The sequence below is a fragment of the Oncorhynchus masou genome, chromosome 27, assembly GCF_036934945.1.
Source record: "Oncorhynchus masou masou isolate Uvic2021 chromosome 27, UVic_Omas_1.1, whole genome shotgun sequence".
Classification (NCBI taxonomy): domain Eukaryota; kingdom Metazoa; phylum Chordata; class Actinopteri; order Salmoniformes; family Salmonidae; genus Oncorhynchus; species Oncorhynchus masou.
In genome coordinates this window covers 23,463,677-23,482,402 of record NC_088238.1, presented here as the reverse complement: position 1 = coordinate 23,482,402, position 18,726 = coordinate 23,463,677, and the positions used below count along the sequence as shown (strand labels likewise).

Below are 18,726 nucleotides of genomic sequence, written 5' to 3'. Positions count from 1 at the left end.
ACACCATGGTAGAGTGATGGGGAGGTTCCTAGTGAGACACCATGGTAGAGTGATGGGGAGGTTCCTAATGAGACACCGTGGTAGAGTGATGGGGAGGTTCTTAATGAGACACCATGGTAGAGTGATGGGGAGGTTCCTAGTGAGACACCATGGTAGAATGATGGGGAGGTTCCTAATGAGACACCATGGTATAGTGATGGGGAGGTTCCTAGTGAGACACCATGGTAGAGTGATGGGGAGGTTCCTAGTGAGACACCATGGTAGCGTGATGGGGAGGTTCCTAGTGAGACACCATGGTAGAGTGATGGGGAGGTTCCTAATGAGACACCATGGTAGAGTGATGGGGAGGTTCCTAATGAGACACCATGGGAGAATGGAGGGATGCATTAGAAGAGGAAATGGTAGAATGGTGATTTACTGGGAAAGATGTGTTGATCTGTGGATGTCTGAAGGGTGGAATTGATGAGTGTTGGAATAATTTTATACACAAATGTACAGTATAAATGTTTGAGGTGGGGATGGGAATTTGTATGTTTTGCATTTGACTATTTATGTTTTGTGTTTTGGTTTCATGCTGTGAGAGGTGTGTGCCGGCCCTGGTGATGGCTGCGCTCGCTTCCATGCCTGCCCGGTGGTCGGGCAGGGCTTGGTTCTCCCCGCCCTATGAAAATCCTTTAGGGCTCGGCATCTCGGGGCGGGTGGGGGCGAGCACCCCCACTGACCAGAGCGACCACGGTGGGAGCGGCCATTAGTATTGTCTTTGTTGTTGTTGTTGTTTTAAAGAATAAAAAAAACAGATAAAAAACAGTGTGCTCTCAGACCAAAAAAAAACAAAAAACATGACAATAGTTCTACAATAGGTGATTAAATGAGCCAGCCTCAAGGCAACAAGCTCTTGAGTTCTCATTTAATGTTGCTGCTGTTTCCCAGGGCATCATGCTACATACAGACACTGTTTCAGTCTGGCTGCATACAGTATTCATGTCTACAATCTGACCACCTCAATTAGAGAGCACACATACCTCATACTAGTGTCCAATCACTGAAATTGCTCGAAGGAGGGAGAGGAAAGGCCTCAATGTATTGAATTATGGGTCCCTAGTCTCTGAGACGCTCCAATGGGCATTGTGGTGAGGGGTAGCCTAGCAGCTGTCGTTCCCTTCTGTTGTCAGGGCAACCACAGAAGTCTCACCCCTTCCCCACCCCCCAATCTTATACAGGCTTTGCCGCTGATATCTTTCTATGCTCCCCATTCTCCCCCCCCTCTCTCGCTTCCCTTTTCTCCTCTCTCTCTGTCTCTGTGCATGAATGATGCTCAAAGGCATTTATTCACTTTGGGGGTGTTGCTCTAAAGCTTCTCTCTCCCTCTCTTTATCCTGTCTCTGTGACATCAACTGTTCTGTCTTTCTCTCTCTCTCTTTATCCTGTCTCTGTGACATCAACTGTTCTGTCTCTCTCTCTCTCTCTCTCCCTCTCTTTATCCTGTCTCTGTGACATCAACTGTTCTGTCTTTCTCTCTCTCTCTCTCTCTCTTTATCCTGTCTCTGTGACATCAACTGTTCTGTCTCTCTCTCTCTCTCTCTCTCTCTCTCTCTCTCTTTATCCTGTCTCTGTGACATCAACTGTTCTGTCTCTCTCTCTCTCTCTCTCTCTCTCTCTTTATCCTGTCTCTGTGACATCAACTGTTCTGTCTTTCTCTCTCTCTACCTCTCTTTATCCTGTCTCTGTGACACCAACTGTTCTGTCTTTCTCTCTCTCTCTCTTTATCCTGTCTCTGTGACATCAACTGTTCTCTCTCTCTCCCGCTCTCTCTCTCTCTCTCTCTCTCTATTCTGTCTCTGTGACATCAACTGTTCTCTCTCTCTCCCGCTCTCTCTCTCTCTCTCTTTATCCTGTCTCTGTGACATCAACTGTTCTGTCTCTCTCTCTTTATCCTGTCTCTGTGACATCAACTGTTCTCTCTCTCTGTCTGTGTGTGTACCGTATTCATGGACTCGCCCTGAGTTGTGTGAGTTGGTGGGTAGGATATGGGTTATCCATGGTCTTTGGGCTAGGATCTTTCTGGGAATGAGGACAGAGTTATAGCAATTGGGGGGGAGGGGAGAAGAGAAGAGGAGAGAGAGTCCTCAGGCAGAGTGGCGTGTTGTGGGAGGAAGAGATGAAGAGGGAATCTAGTCAGAGCAAACAGGGGTTTGATTTAATGCACTAAAGTAGCTACTAGCTAGCGGCCTGTCTCCTCTCCTCTCGATAGTCAGAAGACTTAGCTGAAGCTATACATATCTGGGACCAGATTGGCAGAATACTAGTTGGCACATCTTTTTAGGAATTTCTCTAGCCCTCGATCTTCCCTTCTCCCTCTCTCTCTGTGTGTGTGTGTGTGTGTTGGATTAGTGGTTGAGAGTGAGCTAAGCCTACAGTGGACTGACAGACTAACAGAGATTCCGGGTACAGTGAGTAACACAGCCTCGTATTAACACACACTCACTCATCCAAATGATTTTCTGTATCACACAGCTGCCTTAACATATTATACCACCGGCTCAGAGCGGACCTGATCTTTTTAGTCAGTCATTATCTAACCAATCTCCACCTGTAGAAGCTTGTGTGAAGATCCAAATTGTTGCCGACTATAATATTGACTCAATTAATGTCCATACAGCCCAGCAGTCATATTATAAAGCATTAAACACTCTAGCCTGCTGACTGCTGACCCGTGTGTGTGTGTGTGTGTGCACACAGCCTATTCACACCAGTGGAGGCTGCTGAGGGGAGGACGGCTCCTAATAATGGCTGGAATGGAGTAAATGGAATAGTATCAAACACATGGTTTCCATCCATTACACTCCATTCCAGACATTATTATGAGCCATCCTCCCCTCAGCAGCCTCCACTGATTCACAAACACACACAGGAATACAGCTGGTTCATATCAGCGAGCTACTCCCACTAGATTAGCGTGAGAGTGTGAAATCTACTGTACCATTACACACACACAGCCAGGCTCAGAGATTGAGTTGACTAGATCAGTGTAGATTACGTAACACGCAGGGGAGTGGCGTGTGTGTTAAAGAGAGCAAGCAAGATCAATTTTCTGCCCATTGGTTCCTCTGGCACATTTTCGGATGTGGACGCCTAGTCGGTGAACTGCTTTCCTAAGACCTCTGACACGTGTGTGTGTGTGTGTCCTGTGCCTGCCATGGAGGGTCTGTGTTGTGTGAGGTGTGGAATGCAGCTTTGCTACTACCTGTCACTCTTTCTATCTCTCTCTCTTTAACTTTCTCACTCCCACTCTGTCTTTCTCCAAAAGGACGGTGAACACACTTGTCTGTGTGAGGAGTGTGATTGAGCACTGTGTGTGTTGGCTGCTAAAGCGTCTGATGACAATCTCAGTATAAAACCCCAGGCCTCGGGGTTCCCTCTCTGATTTAACCCTGTAGAGTTAAGACTCATTACAACAGGAGTACACTGCTACACTTCTTCAACTCTTCTCCTACTCTATCTATCCATCCCCCTCTCTCTCTCTCTCTCTCTCTCTATCCTCACCCACCTCTCTCTCCATCTCTATGTGCTCATCCTTCTCTCTCCATCTAAAAGAGTGTGTTTGTTGAGGGCGGTGGCTGCTGGGTAATCTTGGCTCTGGGTTTTAGATTAAATGTGAGATTACAGAAAAGAGAGGATTACATCTTTTCAGGCTTTTTTGATGAGGAGGTCCTGGCCTCACACGTACGTACAGACAGACACCGCGTACGTACAGACCGACACCGCGTACGTACAGACCGACACAGCGTACGTACAGACCGACACAGCGTACGTACAGACCGACACAGCGTACGTACAGACCGACACAGCGTACGTACGTACAGACCGACACCGCGTACGTACAGACCGACACCGCGCACGTACAGACAGACACCGCGTACGTACAGACAGACACCGCGTACGTACAGACAGACACCGCGTACGTACAGACAGACACCGCGTACGTACAGACAGACTCCGCGTACGTACAGACAGACACCGCGTACGTACAGACAGACACCGCGTACGTACAGACCGACACCGCGTACGTACAGACAGACACCGCGTACGTACAGACAGACACCGCGTACGTACAGACAGACACCGCGTACGTACAGACAGACACCGCGTACGTACAGACAGACACCGCGTACGTACAGACAGACACCGCGTACGTACAGACAGACACCGCGTACGTACAGACAGACACCGCGTACGTACAGACAGACACCGCGTACGTACAGACCGACACCGCGTACGTACAGACCGACACCGCGTACGTACAGACCGACACCGCGTACGTAGAGACCGACACCGCGTACGTAGAGACCGACACCGCGTACGTAGAGACCGACACCGCGTACGTAGAGACCGACACCGCGTACGTAGAGACAGACACCGCGTACGTACAGGCCGACACCGCGTACGTACGTACAGACACCGCGTACGTACAGGCCGACACCGCGTACGTACAGACAGACACCGCGTACGTACAGGCCGACACCGCGTACGTACAGGCCGACACCGCGTACGTACAGGCCGACACCGCGTAGGTACAGGCCGACACCGCGTACGTACGTGCAGGCCGACACCGCGTACGTACGTGCAGGCCGACACCGCGTACGTACGTGCAGGCCGACACCGCGTACGTACGTGCAGGCCGACACCGCGTACGTGCAGACCGACACCGCGTACGTGCAGACCGACACCGCGTACGTACAGACAGACACCGCGTACGTACAGGCCGACACCGCGTACGTACAGACAGACACATTTTCTTCCCATATGTTACAAGAATTGTGTGTGTTCCTGGATTTGTGCGTGTGTGTTGTTCAATGTCTGTGTACTGTGTATCTTTATTTATCCACCAGTGTTTTAATTAATGTGTGTATCTGTTGTTATCCAATGCAGCCATTTTCATCTCAATATCAACTCATTTCTGGGTAACAATTAAATACCTTACTGTGATTGTTTTCAATTCAAATTGCCCCCCCAAAAAATTGTGGGAAGGGGAAAGCTGAAAACGAGCTTTTGTTGGTAGAGAGGTTTGGAATTCTTTCTTATTGGTCTATTAACTAATTACCGCTTGGTGATGTCATCAGTCAGGCCAAAACTCCATTCCACTAAAACAGGCTGAAATTTCAGGCAGTCTTTTCAAACTGCTCTTACACTAAAAGTGCATTAACATAATTTTCACAGTATTATACCAACCTCATAGTTTGGAAATAAATATAAAACAGGAAAATCTTGTTTTTGACCACACTGGGCCCTTAACAGTCTATTGATTTTTCTAGGATGGATCTCTCTCTTTTGTCACCTCCCATGGCTCGCTCGCTCTAACTCTCTCTCTCTGTCCCTGTTACATGACATATTCTCTCCATCTGAGTGCTGACCCTGTCCCTGGCCTGGCTTTGGGGACCCTCTCTACGTCGCCACCCTCTCTACGTCGCCACCCTCTCTACGTCGCCACCCTCTTTACGTCGCCAACCTCTTTACGTCGCCACCCTCTTTACGTCGCCACCCTCTTTACGTCTCTATAAGAGTGTGTGTTAATGTACTTGGCCCTTAGCAGTGAGATATTGAGGGCTGTGCTCTACTTGCTCGGGGCCTGGTAGCAGGGTCACTTTATTAGGTTTGAAACCACCCTAAATGATTAATTAGACACACACACTCCTCTCCGGGATGCGTCCAAGTCGGTGCTAATGAGACCTCTGGGGCTGATGTTCCACTGCAGCCCCGCTAAAGGCTCATCAGACTTTATCTGTACACTTAAAAAGACTGAGAGAAACTGGAGGAGTTTGTTATCTCTAGCTTAGAAATTGGCTGTCATACTTTGATCTCTATTTCTCACCATCTCTCTCGTTCTCTTTGTTTTCTTGTTTTCTTTCTCGTTCTCTTTGTTTTCTTTCTCGTTCGCTCTGCTGGAACATGGTCTAAGGAAGTCTGCTTCCCAGGAGGGATGACTCCCTGACACACGGTCACACACACACACGTCCAAACCCTCAGTCACTTCAGTGCTGAGCTGGTTATAGAGAAATCCAAGTGGAGATTCTCTCCACTCATACACAGGGGAGGAGAAGAGCAGCTCAGTGTAGCTTAAATACCATAAACATCATGTGGTACAGTCTGTGGCTGTTCTGTGTTACCTGCATTCACTCTGTGTGTGTAGTGTGTGTGTAGTGTGTGCACTGCAGGTCAAGGCATGTAGCAGTAACCCAGGTATGTTTAGCTGCCAGAGCCCAGCCCTATATTAGCCCAACCCAGGGGTTGACCTGATTTACTAGTAAGTGTGTGTGAGTGCTCGTTGAGTGTAAAACCAAAGGTAAAGCTGCTACTGTTGCACATACACACACTCAGAGAGAGAGAGAGAGTGTTCTGTTTCGCCTGTCCCTGAGAGTAGGGCTGAGTTGACAGAACACAGGTTTTTTTTTCTTGCTGAAGTGTGTGTGTGTGTGTGGGGGGGGGGGTGTTCTCCCTGAAGTGTGTGTGTGTGTGTGTGTGCTGGTTTGCGGACTGCAGAGCGAATCCGTTTGGTTGGGTCTGGGATCTGGTCAAAACCCGGTTCTGCTCAAATCGACTCATCAACTACCATTTCACACTAAACTGGATTATGCTATGCAGATATACGCTTGGGGTTGTGGCTACTGTCTGTGTGTGTGTGTGTGAGTGTTTCTTTGCGCAGTGTGTGTTTGTTTGTTGCATCCGTCTCAGTGGAAATGGCACAACCTTCTGCAGAGGAGCCCCAGGGGGCCTGATAGCTCGTCTGCACCAGAGTAGGCTACTCTCCCTGGGTACACAGTCCCTACTGCTCCCCTTTCCCCCATAGAGCCTGGAGCTTTGGCTGGCTGCACTTCAAACACTTCACTTCAATTTCACATCACACACACACTCAGACCAGCAAACAACTAAATATTTCCAGCCCTTAAAATCGGTTATTTAATCATATCAGGCGAGTCTGTGGCATTGCTTGACTTGGACTGAAATAGGTTCCCGGTACTCATTTTGTGTGCTGGTACTGTTTATATTTAGGCGCAGGAGCTCCACAATGCTTTTTCGCTAATATTCTATAAGAGGAACACGAGCTCAAGCAGTATAACATTTAAAGTACTGGTACTCAGCTCCGCTGAGCTCCTGCCCATGTCAAGCATCGGTCTGGGGACCTCTTTTCATTCACAGTGCTCGCCAGGCTAAGAGGCAGCACAGCAGGCAGAACCGTTCAAAACAATGAGCAGACAAACAGTAGGCTAGGAGACAGTGGAGTTGGAACAGGTGGGAAGTGGGAGCAGAGGAGAGGAAGACTAGTAGCCCAGAGGGGGATAAATACACGACAGGAATCAATGATTTTCTATATACACCCAACCAGAACAATCACCAGACCGTCTCGGACCGTCAATGATTCAGCGCTTTAAAAAAATATAGACATGAAAACATTTAGAAGTCCTATATTTCAGGTCTTTTTGGGAGCAGATGTAGGGAGCAGTGTTCTGAACGTAACTGCTAAATGGACGACATATTGTTATGCAGGTTGAGTAGGTTTGCAACACATTTATTCTGTGCTGTGCTTTGCAAGGCCATGGGTTGACAGAATGATGCAGTGAGCCTGGCCTCTCCAGTGTTTTGAGGAGGCACAAATCACCAAGGATAGGCTAGTCCGTATCACGCTCAACACTGTGGAGGGTATAAACCCTGTCTGGTCCTGCAGTCCACAGACAACCCCTATACCCATAGCAGTCCATTAGCTCTTCATGTAGATTGGAAAGAGTTGGGAAGTTCTGCTATACACTACAGTAAGCAATATGGTAGTATCTCCTTGCCCTCTGATCTGCTATGTGGATTTCTCAGTGTCAGATTCAAGTATGGATACTGTAGGTGGCTGTTGGACAGGTTGTGTAAGACCCAGAGGTGTGGTATCACAACAGTGCTACTTCACTCACAGAGCACCTGTGATGTCCGAGATCGTAGTGATTCGGCTGTTGGGTAATGCTGTTGTAGAATGGCTGGCGGGGTCATGACGGGTTCACTGAGAGGTCACTTCCTGTGAGTGACGGCCCGGGGGGATAGTTTGTGACGTCTCATCTCTTTAAACCAATTCCCTTTATTTGAATCTCACCAATCTCGTTGTGACGGTCTCCCTCACAGGCTCTCTCACGCGCATGAGCGCGCGCACACACACACACACCCCCAAATGGTTTAGAGTGTGTGTGCTGCAGTTTCTACTTTTACTCAATTATCAGCTCATTCAGACACATGCACACACACACGCTCGCGTACACACACACACACACACACTTATCTGTGTGCCTTTTTAGACCTGCCTTCAGAAAGTATTCACACTGTTTGACTTTTTCCACATTTTGATGTGTTACAAGGTGAGATAAAACTAGATTTAATTGTAATTTTTTTGTCAACGATCTACAGGAAATACTCTGCTCCCACTGGCCTGGAAATAGCCCTTCTCCTGATAGGACAGATCCATGCTAGCTAGGGCTTATCAAATGGGTTTGACAATCTCAAGTAGCCTACGACCTATTACCACCACTTGGTCCTGAATTTCACACCAACTGAAGCCTCTTCTAGAACTGTTCATCTCCAGACAATGACTTTGTTTCTGACTTTTCTTCTGTTCTGATTTGTGTTAGTTTTTATGAGAAAATCCAGTACATCGATGCCAGTGTGTATTGTCCCTCAGGCGAGGTCATACTGTGATTTCCTGTACCGAGACGTTGTTCAGATGTGTGTGTGTGTGTGTGACCTGTGTGAAACACGCTGAGCTGAGCAGCTCTGGCCTACATGGAACACACAACGCTACAACTAACAAATATCTCTCTCCAGGCAGTGTGTCTGCCTCATCATGTTTTGTTGTGTTTCAGTGTGTCTGCCTCATCATGTTTTGTTGTGTTTCAGTGTGTTGTGTTCTTTTTCAGTTGGGTGTTTAGACAGAGTAGAGAGGAAGAGGGCACAGGCTGGTGTGTGTGTGTGTGTGTGTGTGCGCGCGCGCGTCTCCATCTGCACAACAAATGTGAAATTGTAATCTGACTGGCTTTAATACCAGCCCTGTTTGGAGGACAAATACTGACCTGAGTTCAGCACTGGCCCGGGGACAGTCAACACAACACACCCCATATGTAGATTTGTAACATATGGTGTGTCTCTTCCCTTTCTCAGACTCAGTTTCCACCCTGTTCTGTTTTGGAATACTGACTGAGACAACACAGAAATGTTAGTTACCATACTTGAATCTCCCCCATCTCCCAGATTTGATGAGGTGGGCAGGAATTGGCGTGTACTGTGTCTGTGTGATAGACGGGACAGACGACATGTCACCACTTGCTGTTCCTCATCCCTCAGGCTTGTTGGGGTCATGTAAGGGTTGCCTGTCGGGGCGGCAAGTAGCCTAGTGGTTAGAGTGTTGTGTCAGTAACCGAAAGGTTGCTTGATTGAACCCGTGAGCTGACAAGGTAAAAATCTGTCCTTCTGCCCCTGAACAAGGCAGTTAACCCACTGTTCCTAGGCCTTCATTGTAAACAAGATTTGTTCTTATTTAACTGACTTGCCTAGTAAAATAAAAAATAAAAAGGGTCAGCTAATTATCTGGCCACACTGACTCAATAATGTGTGTGTGGGTGTAGGTTCTAACCCAGGCAGAATAGCCTGGTTACAGACTGGTGGGGCCATCTGTGCCCTGGGCCCGAGTGCTACAGGATAGTGTTTGTGACCTAGTTAACTGGTACTGACAGAGTGAGAGTTGTGTGGGGAATCTGAGGATGGAGAGAGGGAGGGAGGGAGAGGTGTGGGGAATCTGAGGAGGGAGGGAGGGAGAGGTGTGGGGAATCTGAGGATGGAGGGAGGGAGGGAGGGAGAGAGAGGTGTGGGGTATCTGAGGATGGAGGGAGGGAGGGAGAGAGAGGTGTGGGGAATCTGAGGAGGTGTGGGGGAGGGAGGGAGGGAGGGAGGGAGAGGTGTGGGGAATCTGAGGATGGAGGGAGGGAGGGAGGGAGAGGTGTGGGGAATCTGAGGATGAGGATGGAGGGAGGGAGGGAGGGAGAGGTGTGGGGAATCTGAGGATGGAGGGAGGGAGGGAGAGGTGTGGGGAATCTGAGGAGGGGGAGGGAGGGAGGGAGAGGTGTGGGGAATCTGAGGATGGAGGGAGGGAGGGAGAGGTGTGGGGAATCTGAGGATGGAGGGAGGGAGGGAGAGGTGTGGGGAATCTGAGGATGGAGGGAGGGAGGGAGAGGTGTGGGGAATCTGAGGATGGAGGGAGGGAGGGAGAGGGAGGGGAGAGGTGTGGGGAATTTGAGGAGGGAGGGAGGGAGGTGTGGGGAATCTGAGGATGGAGGGAGGGAGGGAGGGAGGGAGAGGTGTGGGGAATCTGAGGATGGAGGGAGGGAGGGAGAGGTGTGGGGAATCTGAGGATGGAGGGAGGGAGGGAGGGAGGGAGAGGTGTGGGGTATCTGATGATGGAGGGAGGGAGGGAGGGAGAGGTGTGGGGAATCTGAGGAGGGAGGGAGGGAGAGGTGTGGGGAATCTGAGGAGGGAGGGGGGAGGGAGAGGTGTGGGGAATCTGAGGAGGGAGAGGTGTGGGGTATCTGAGGATGGAGGGAGGGAGGGAGAGGTGTGGGGAATCTGAGGAGGGAGGGAGGGAGGGAGGGAGAGGTGTGGGGAATCTGAGGAGGGAGGGAGGGAGGGAGAGGTGTGGGGAATCTGAGGAGGGAGGGAGGGAGAGGTGTGGGGAATCTGAGGAGGGAGGGAGGGAGGGAGAGGTGTGGGGAATCTGAGGATGGAGGGAGGGAGGGAGGGAGGGAGAGGTGTGGGGAATCTGAGGATGGAGGGAGGGAGGGAGGGAGGGAGAGAGAGGTGTGGGGTATCTGAGGTTGGAGGGAGGGAGGGAGAGGTGTGGGGAATCTGAGGAGGGAGGGAGGGAGGGAGAGGTGTGGGGAATCTGAGGATGGAGGGAGGGAGGGAGAGGTGTGGGGAATCTGAGGATGGAGGGAGGGAGGGAGAGGTGTGGGGAATCTGAGGATGGAGGGAGGGAGGGAGGGAGAGGTGTGGGGAATCTGAGGATGGAGGGAGGGAGGGAGGGAGAGGTGTGGGGAATTTGAGGAGGGAGGGAGGGAGGGAGAGGTGTGGGGAATCTGAAGATGGAGGGAGAGGTGTGGGGTATCTGAGGATGGAGTGAAAGGTGTGGGGAATCTGAGAGAGAGACTGTATGTGTTAATCTCATCAGTTACTGTTGGACATGAGAAGGGGCCCTGACTCTGCCCTGTAAAATATAGATGAGTGCAAGCTGGCTATGCCGTGTGTGTGTGTGTGGTTATGTGTGTGTGTGTTGGCTTTGTTTGCTGGCTGCCAAGGTAACAGTGTAGTTATATAGTCAGGTTACAGACAGTCCAGTTGTACTGAAGTCCAGTTGGTTTATTACGCAATCATCCTCTGTCCCTGTAGTTAACAGTCAAAGACGTTTCTGCATCAGAGGCTGCGCCTGTAAACCCAGAGGCTACGAACCTCTCTAGCCACTCAGTAGAGCCATCAAAGTCGGCAGAGAGAGGATAATTAGAGCTCTCTGTTTCATGCATCTTGTGTCCTCTATCCTCCTATTCAGTTATTTTTCTCAAGGCCGGAATGGGTTAGAGGGCGCACAGACTGGGGAATGGGTTAGAGGGCGCACAGACTGGGGAATGGGTTAGAGGGCGCACAGACTGGGGAATGGGTTAGAGGGCGCACAGACTGGGGAATGGGTTAGAGGGCGCACAGACTGGGGAATGGGTTAGAGGGCGCACAGACTGGGGAATGGGTTAGAGGGCGCACAGACTGGGGAATGGGTTAGAGGGCGCACGGACTGGGGAATGGGTTAGAGGGCGCACGGACTGGGGAATGGGTTAGAGGGCGCACGGACTGGGGAATGGGTTAGAGGGCGCACGGACTGGGGAATGGGTTAGAGGGCGCACGGACTGGGGAATGGGTTAGAGGGCGCACGGACTGGGGAATGGGTTAGAGGGCGCACGGACTGGGGAATGGGTTAGAGGGCGCACGGACTGGGGAATGGGTTAGAGGGCGCACAGACTGGGGAATGGGTTAGAGGGCGCACAGACTGGGGAATGGGTTAGAGGGCGCACAGACTGGGGAATGGGTTAGAGGGCGCACAGACTGGGGAATGGGTTAGAGGGCGCACAGACTGGGGAATGGGTTAGAGGGCGCACAGACTGGGGAATGGGTTAGAGGGCGCATAGACTGGGGAATGGGTTAGAGGGCGCACAGACTGGGGAATGGGTTAGAGGGCGCACAGACTGGGGAATGGGTTAGAGGGCGCACAGACTGGGGAATGGGTTAGAGGGCGCACAGACTGGGGAATGGGTTAGAGGGCGACTGGGGAACAGACTGGGGAATGGGTTAGAGGGCGCACAGACTGGGGAATGGGTTAGAGGGCGCACAGACTGGGGAATGGGTTAGAGGGCACACAGACTGGGGAATGGGTTAGAGGGCACACAGACTGACACAAGTGCTCAGTCAGTCAGTCCTAGAAATGGAGCTTGTGTTTACATTACAAGAGATGAGATTATGATGACAGTGTATTACAGTGTGATAAAACAATTACCACTCAATAAAATGATCAATATCTGTCTTACTAACTATACGTTGCTATGAGATTTACCATAAACTTGGCTGAGCTCATACTGTCCTATCATACATGCATGAGTCATTTACTGTAGTGTACATTGAATTGACAACATTCTCTTTGAAGTGACATTCTCAATATCTTACATGTCTGTGTGTGTGTTTGTCTCTCTCTCTCTCTCTCTCTCTCTCTGTGTCTCTCTCTCTCTCTCTCTCTGTGTCTCTCTCTGTGTCTCTCTCTGTGTCTCTCTCTGTGTCTCTCTCTCTGTCTCTCTCTCTCTCTCTCTCTCTCTCTCTCTCTCTCTCTCTCTGTGTCTCTGTCTCTCTCTCTCTCTCTCTCTCTCTCTCTCTCTCTCTCTCTCTGTCTCTCTCTGTCTCTCTCTGTCTCTCTGTGTCTCTCTGTGTCTCTCTCTGTCTGTGTCTCTGTCTCTCTCTCTCTCTCTCTCTCTCTCTCTCTCTCTCTCTCTGTGTGTGTCTGTCTCTGTGTGTGTGTGTCTAGGCGGAGCGTGGCAGCGATGGTAACAACATCCTCAGCCTCCCGGTACCGATGCGGCGGGGGGGCTCTGAGTCCAACCTGGTGTCTGACGGGGGCGAGGGGGGCGTTGGCCTGGACTTCACTAAGGGCCGTCTGGCCATCGACAGCCTGCAGCAGAAGATACTCAAGGTGAGTGTGTGAGATGGAGAAAGAGAGAGCAATTGCATGGGCCCACCTGTGTGTTAGTCTCTGTGTTGACTCGTTGATCTCCCCCAAGGTGACAGAGCAGATCAAGGTGGAACAGACAGCCAGGGACCAGAACGTGGCAGAGTACCTCAAACTGGTCAACAACGCTGACAAGCAGCAGGTGGCACGCATACGCCAGGTCAGTCCAATTACATCCCACTGATTTCTCCTTTTATGATGCTACATAACTGCATCTGCCAAGTGCGCTGAATGTTTACAAGCCTCTTTTTAAAGAAAATGCCGCAATTATAGCAGTATCTTTAATTTGACCCTTTGTCTCTCCTGTGGGTCTGCCAGGTGTTTGAGAAGAAGAACCAGAAGTCTGCCCACAGCATCGCCCAGCTGCAGAGGAAGCTGGAGCAGTACCACCGTCGTATGAAGGAGGAGGCCAACGGGGCCAAGCACCCGCCCAGGGATGCCCGGGGGGAGGGGGGCAAGGAGGGCCAAAAGGATGGCAGCCTGCGGGACGTCAGCTCGGCCAGCGCGCGCAACCCGGCAATGGACAAGGTCAAGACCATCGGCCCCGGGGTCTCCCTCTCGCCCCCCTTCTTCTTCAACAAGTCGCGGGAGTTCGCCAACCTCATCCGAAACAAGTTTGGCAGCGCAGACAACATTGCCCACATGAAGAGCTCCATGGAGACGGGGGCGGGGCTCCAGGCGGAAGGCGGAGCCGGGGCCCGGGCGCTGAGCGGCAGCGCCACCACGATTGCCAAGGCCAAGTACCCCAGCGACGACGAATGTTCCACAGGGACCTCTGTGTCGGCAGACTCCAACGGGAACCCGGCGGGGGGGTCGGGGTTGGGGTCAGGGGGTGGGCCGGGGAGGTCAGACTCTCAAGCGAGGCTGGGGGAGGTGCTGGAGGAGGTCAGGGAGATTAGGGAGGCCCAGGCACAGCTGGCCGAGGACATGGAGTCATTGAAAAGCCAGTTCAAGAGCGACTACAGCTTCATCACACAGACGCTGCAGGAGGAGAGATACAGGTTGGTGCACACACCACACACACACACACACACACACCACACACACACATACCTAAACACACATCAATACAGCAAGCAAGCACAAACACCCTCATTTCTGGGTATAAAAGAACATCCTCCATGCAGACGCACCAGCAACATCCTCCATGCAGACGCACCAGCAACATCCTCCATGCAGACGCACCAACAACATCCTCCATGCAGACGCACCAGCAACATCCTCCATGCAGACGCACCAGCAACATCCTCCATGCAGACGCACCAGCAACATCCTCCATGCAGACGCACCAGCAACATCCTCCATGCAGACGCACCAACAACATCCTCCATGCAGACGCACCAGCAACATCCTCCATGCAGACGCACCAGCAACATCCTCCATGCAGACGCACCAACAACATCCTCCATGCAGACGCACCAGCAACATCCTCCATGCAGACGCACCAGCAACATCCTCCATGCAGACGCACCAACAACATCCTCCATGCAGACGCACCAGCAACATCCTCCATGCAAACGCACCAGCAACATCCTCCATGCAGACGCACCAGCAACATCCTCCATGCAGACGCACAAACAACATCCTCCATGCAGACGCACCAACAACATCCTCCATGCAGACGCACCAGCAACATCCTCCATGCAGACGCACCAACAACATCCTCCATGCAGACGCACCAGCAACATCCTCCATGCAGACGCACCAGCAACATCCTCCATGCAGACGCACCAGCAACATCCTCCATGCAGACGCACCAGCAACATCCTCCATGCAGACGCACCAGCAACATCCTCCATGCAGACGCACCATCAACATCCTCCATGCAAACGCACCAACAACATCCTCCATGCAGACCAGCATCGTTCTAGCTGTTTCACTTTATGATTATCTCGGCCTGCTTCACTATTTCCCATAATCTTGTTTTTAATATTGTTGGCTGTTGATACTGTCAACTTGGGGCTGATGTATCAACATGCTTTATGTAGATAATGCTTCACACACCACAAACAGAGAACACACACACACACACACACACACACACACACACACACACACACACACACACACACACACACACACACACACACACACACATATTGGTGAAGGAAGAGATGGACACACATTCAATAATAAGACTCCTCATTCTCTCCCCCTTCTCTCTCTCTCTCTATCTCTCTCTCTCTATCCCCCCTCCTTTTCTTCCTCTCCCTAATAGGTTTGAGCGGTTAGAGGACCAGTTAAATGACCTGACAGAGTTGCACCAGCATGAGACCAGTAACCTGAAGCAGGAGCTGGCCAGCATCGAGGAGAAGGTGGCTTACCAGGCCTACGAGAGAGCTAGGGACATCCAGGTATATACACACACACACACACATACGTACAAACATGCCCTCTGCAAATCTATCTAAGCTGGATATGGTCAGTAACTTTAAGCCTGTGTATCAAATGTTAACTGAACGCGTGTGTTTTTCTGTGTTTCCAGGAGGCTCTGGAGTCGTGTCAGACGCGTGTCTCTAAGCTGGAGCTCCAGCAGCAGCAGCAGCAGACGGTACAGGTGGAGAACACAGACGCCAAGGTGCTGCTGGGGAAATGCATCAACATCATGCTGGCCATCGTCACGGTGATCCTGGTGTGCGTTTCCACGGCGGCCAAGTTCACCGCGCCCCTCCTGCGGAGCCGCGTGCACCTGGCGCTCACCTGCGTGGGTTTGTCTCTACTGGTGGTCATATGGAAGAACTGGGAGCACCTACAGTGTGCCCTGGAACGCATGCTCCTCCCACACTGAGCTAGACTCCTCCCACGTTAAGCTAGTCTCCACCCAGTCTGAGTTTGTCCCCCTCACACTGTGGGTTTGGCACCACCCACACCGAGCTTGCGACTTTGGAACTCTGTGACGTTGTCATAGTGATAGATTAAATGGGGCGGTGTTTACAATGTAGCCTTACACCCCACCACCCTTGTGTCTCTCCCCCTCTCTGTCTTTGGAGTTTGGGCAGAACTCCTTGAGGGAAATTGTTTCCAAACGGTGCCAGTGTGCCAATACAGTACAAATTACAGGAAAGCAAGACTGACCAATCAGATGGTGGCTACAGAGGAAGCAGGACCAGTCACATACAGTATTATTGCAGACACTGGTCTTTGTGTGGTTGTCAATCTCAATAGGACATTGAACTGCACTGTACAGGTGGTAACCTTTATAGGGGAAACAAGGGGTCCCTCGATTGGTTCCCTGTCTTTTGCGGAGTCGTACTTACATCACCTTAATTACACTAACACACTGACAGTATTAAAGACCTCTGGCTCTGATCCACACACAGTCTCACTCCCACCCCCCCAAGCCACTATGATACACATTCATCCACACTCACACTGACAGGAATGAGACTTGTGTGTCAGTGTATGTACAGGGGGTGGGGGTGTTCTCCATGTGAGAGAGCTTTGTCTGTGTGTACCTGTACTGTCAAGTGATGAAATGTTTTATAATTGAAAAAAGAAAAGACAAAGGACAATGTTTCTTTTTTAAAGTGTAATATTTGTCTGTGTGTCCGTGAAGGGTGGTTAACTTTTTACAAAGGAATGGTTATGAACTGCAGGACTGCCTCTTGTTTCTGTGTACTGGCATGCGGGTTTGTGGATAAATGGTGTCTTATGTACTCTATATAGTCTATTAATAGATGCAGTGGAACTGCCATGGGTCTAGTCTATAAGGGGTGAATTCACCCCAAGAGGTATGTGTTCTCTCTCCCAAAGGAAATGCATAGACTGACCCTTTAGCCGCTAACATGCTAACTGTGTGAGTGATATCCTCTGCCAGTCTTTGATGGATCTGGGGGAGGTAACCTCTGACCTGACACACAAACCTCATTTCTGATTCCTCCTTTAATATTGATGATAATGTCATTGTTGTGAAATAGGAATTAAGCTCTGTTCAGAGTGGGCTGAACAAAGGATTTGACTTCTACCAAATGGTTCAGACAGATTTGAACACATTTTATTTGTTTTCTCTGAAATGTTTAATATTTTTTTGCCTTTTTACAATGAGAACAGAACGAAAATGAACATTCTAAATGCCTTTGATGCTATCGTCTGATTGGACAGAGATGGGAGGGGTGGGTGGGAAGTGAACGATGCAGCTCTGGCCCCACCCACTCTGTAAGCTACTTATCACTGTGATGATGATGATGGGGGCCAGACCTAATGCCTTTTCAATGCAGCTTCTGTGTTAAACCTGATATTTTCTGTGCTTTGGTCTCTGCCTCTTTAAAAAGCCAAATGGGGGTTGGTTCTATTTGGCTGGTTGGCACCTTGAGTAATATAGTATGTCATGTCCTGAACCATTGATATTTACAGAGTTCCGGCTCTATCCCAAATCTATCTATTCCCTGTCTCTGTGTCTGGAGAGAGAGCCATATCCCAGATTCACAGCCCAGGGACAATAATTCCGGTGTCTAGATTCTGGTATGTTATCCCCTCGGAGTAGCATTGCACATTGTTGGTTTTAATCCAGTTGTGGTTTTCCAAAACACAGTTTTTAAAACGAGAACAAAAATAAATCTTCCTTTTCTAGAAACTTTGAGTCTTTTGTCATAGAGCTCTTCTGATCTTATCCTATGAAGATTCAACAGAGTATTTCTACCCTGAACTGATCTCTTGATCCGGTCATCAATTCTACTTTATCTACCAGAGATGATGATGCAAGGAGCGAGGACTCTGCACAGAAGTTGACGTTATTAACCTTTCAATCTGTTTGTCAATATGTTCTGCATAGGTTCATGGCCGCGGGGAGATGTTTTAGGTTGGGGGTGCTGTTGACAGGGCGGGGAAGATGTTTTAGGTTGGGGGTGCTGTTGACAGGGCGGGGAACATGTTTTAGGTTTGGGGTGCTGTTGACAGGGCGGGGAAGATGTTTTAGGTTGGGGGTGCTGTTGACAGGGCGGGGAACATGTTTTAGGTTTGGGGTGCTGTTGACAGGGCGGGGAAGATGTTTTAGGTTGGGGGTGCTGTTGACAGGGGCGGGGTGCTGTTGACAGGGGCGGGGAAGATGTTTTAGGTTTGGGGTGCTGTTGACAGGGCGGGGAAGATGTTTTAGGTTGGGGGTGCTGTTGACAAGGGGCAGGGAAGTATTTTTCTCTGCTCATACAGTGCTGTCGACAGGAGTAATAAATTACACACTTAGTGTGTTTGTGTGTATATACAGTTGAAGTTGGAAGTTTACATACACCTTAACCAAATACATTTAAACTCAGTTTTACACAATTCCTGACATTTAATCCCAGTAAAAAATCCCTGTTTTAGGTCAGTGAGGATCACCACTTTACTTTAAGAATGTGAAGTGTCAGAATAATAGTGATTTTTCATCACATTCTCAGTGGGTCAGAAGTTTACATACTCAA

At 50.1% G+C, this 18,726-nt stretch overlaps 1 protein-coding gene across 2 annotated transcripts in view; it reads left to right on the top strand.

The window, feature by feature from the left end:
• The window catches only part of LOC135515824 (transmembrane and coiled-coil domain protein 3-like), a 35,567-nt gene extending 17,658 nt beyond the window's left edge, over positions 1 to 17,909 (top strand). For both annotated transcript variants that reach the window (XM_064939585.1, XM_064939584.1), the window contains exons 2-6: positions 13,130 to 13,294; positions 13,383 to 13,490; positions 13,649 to 14,331; positions 15,549 to 15,684; positions 15,816 to 17,909. In XM_064939585.1, coding sequence (XP_064795657.1) covers positions 13,130 to 13,294; positions 13,383 to 13,490; positions 13,649 to 14,331; positions 15,549 to 15,684; positions 15,816 to 16,118 — 1,395 coding nt within the window. In that variant the 3' untranslated portion in view covers positions 16,119 to 17,909. The remainder of the gene's footprint in view (positions 1 to 13,129; positions 13,295 to 13,382; positions 13,491 to 13,648; positions 14,332 to 15,548; positions 15,685 to 15,815) is intronic.
• Positions 17,910 to 18,726: the final 817 nt, after the last annotated feature.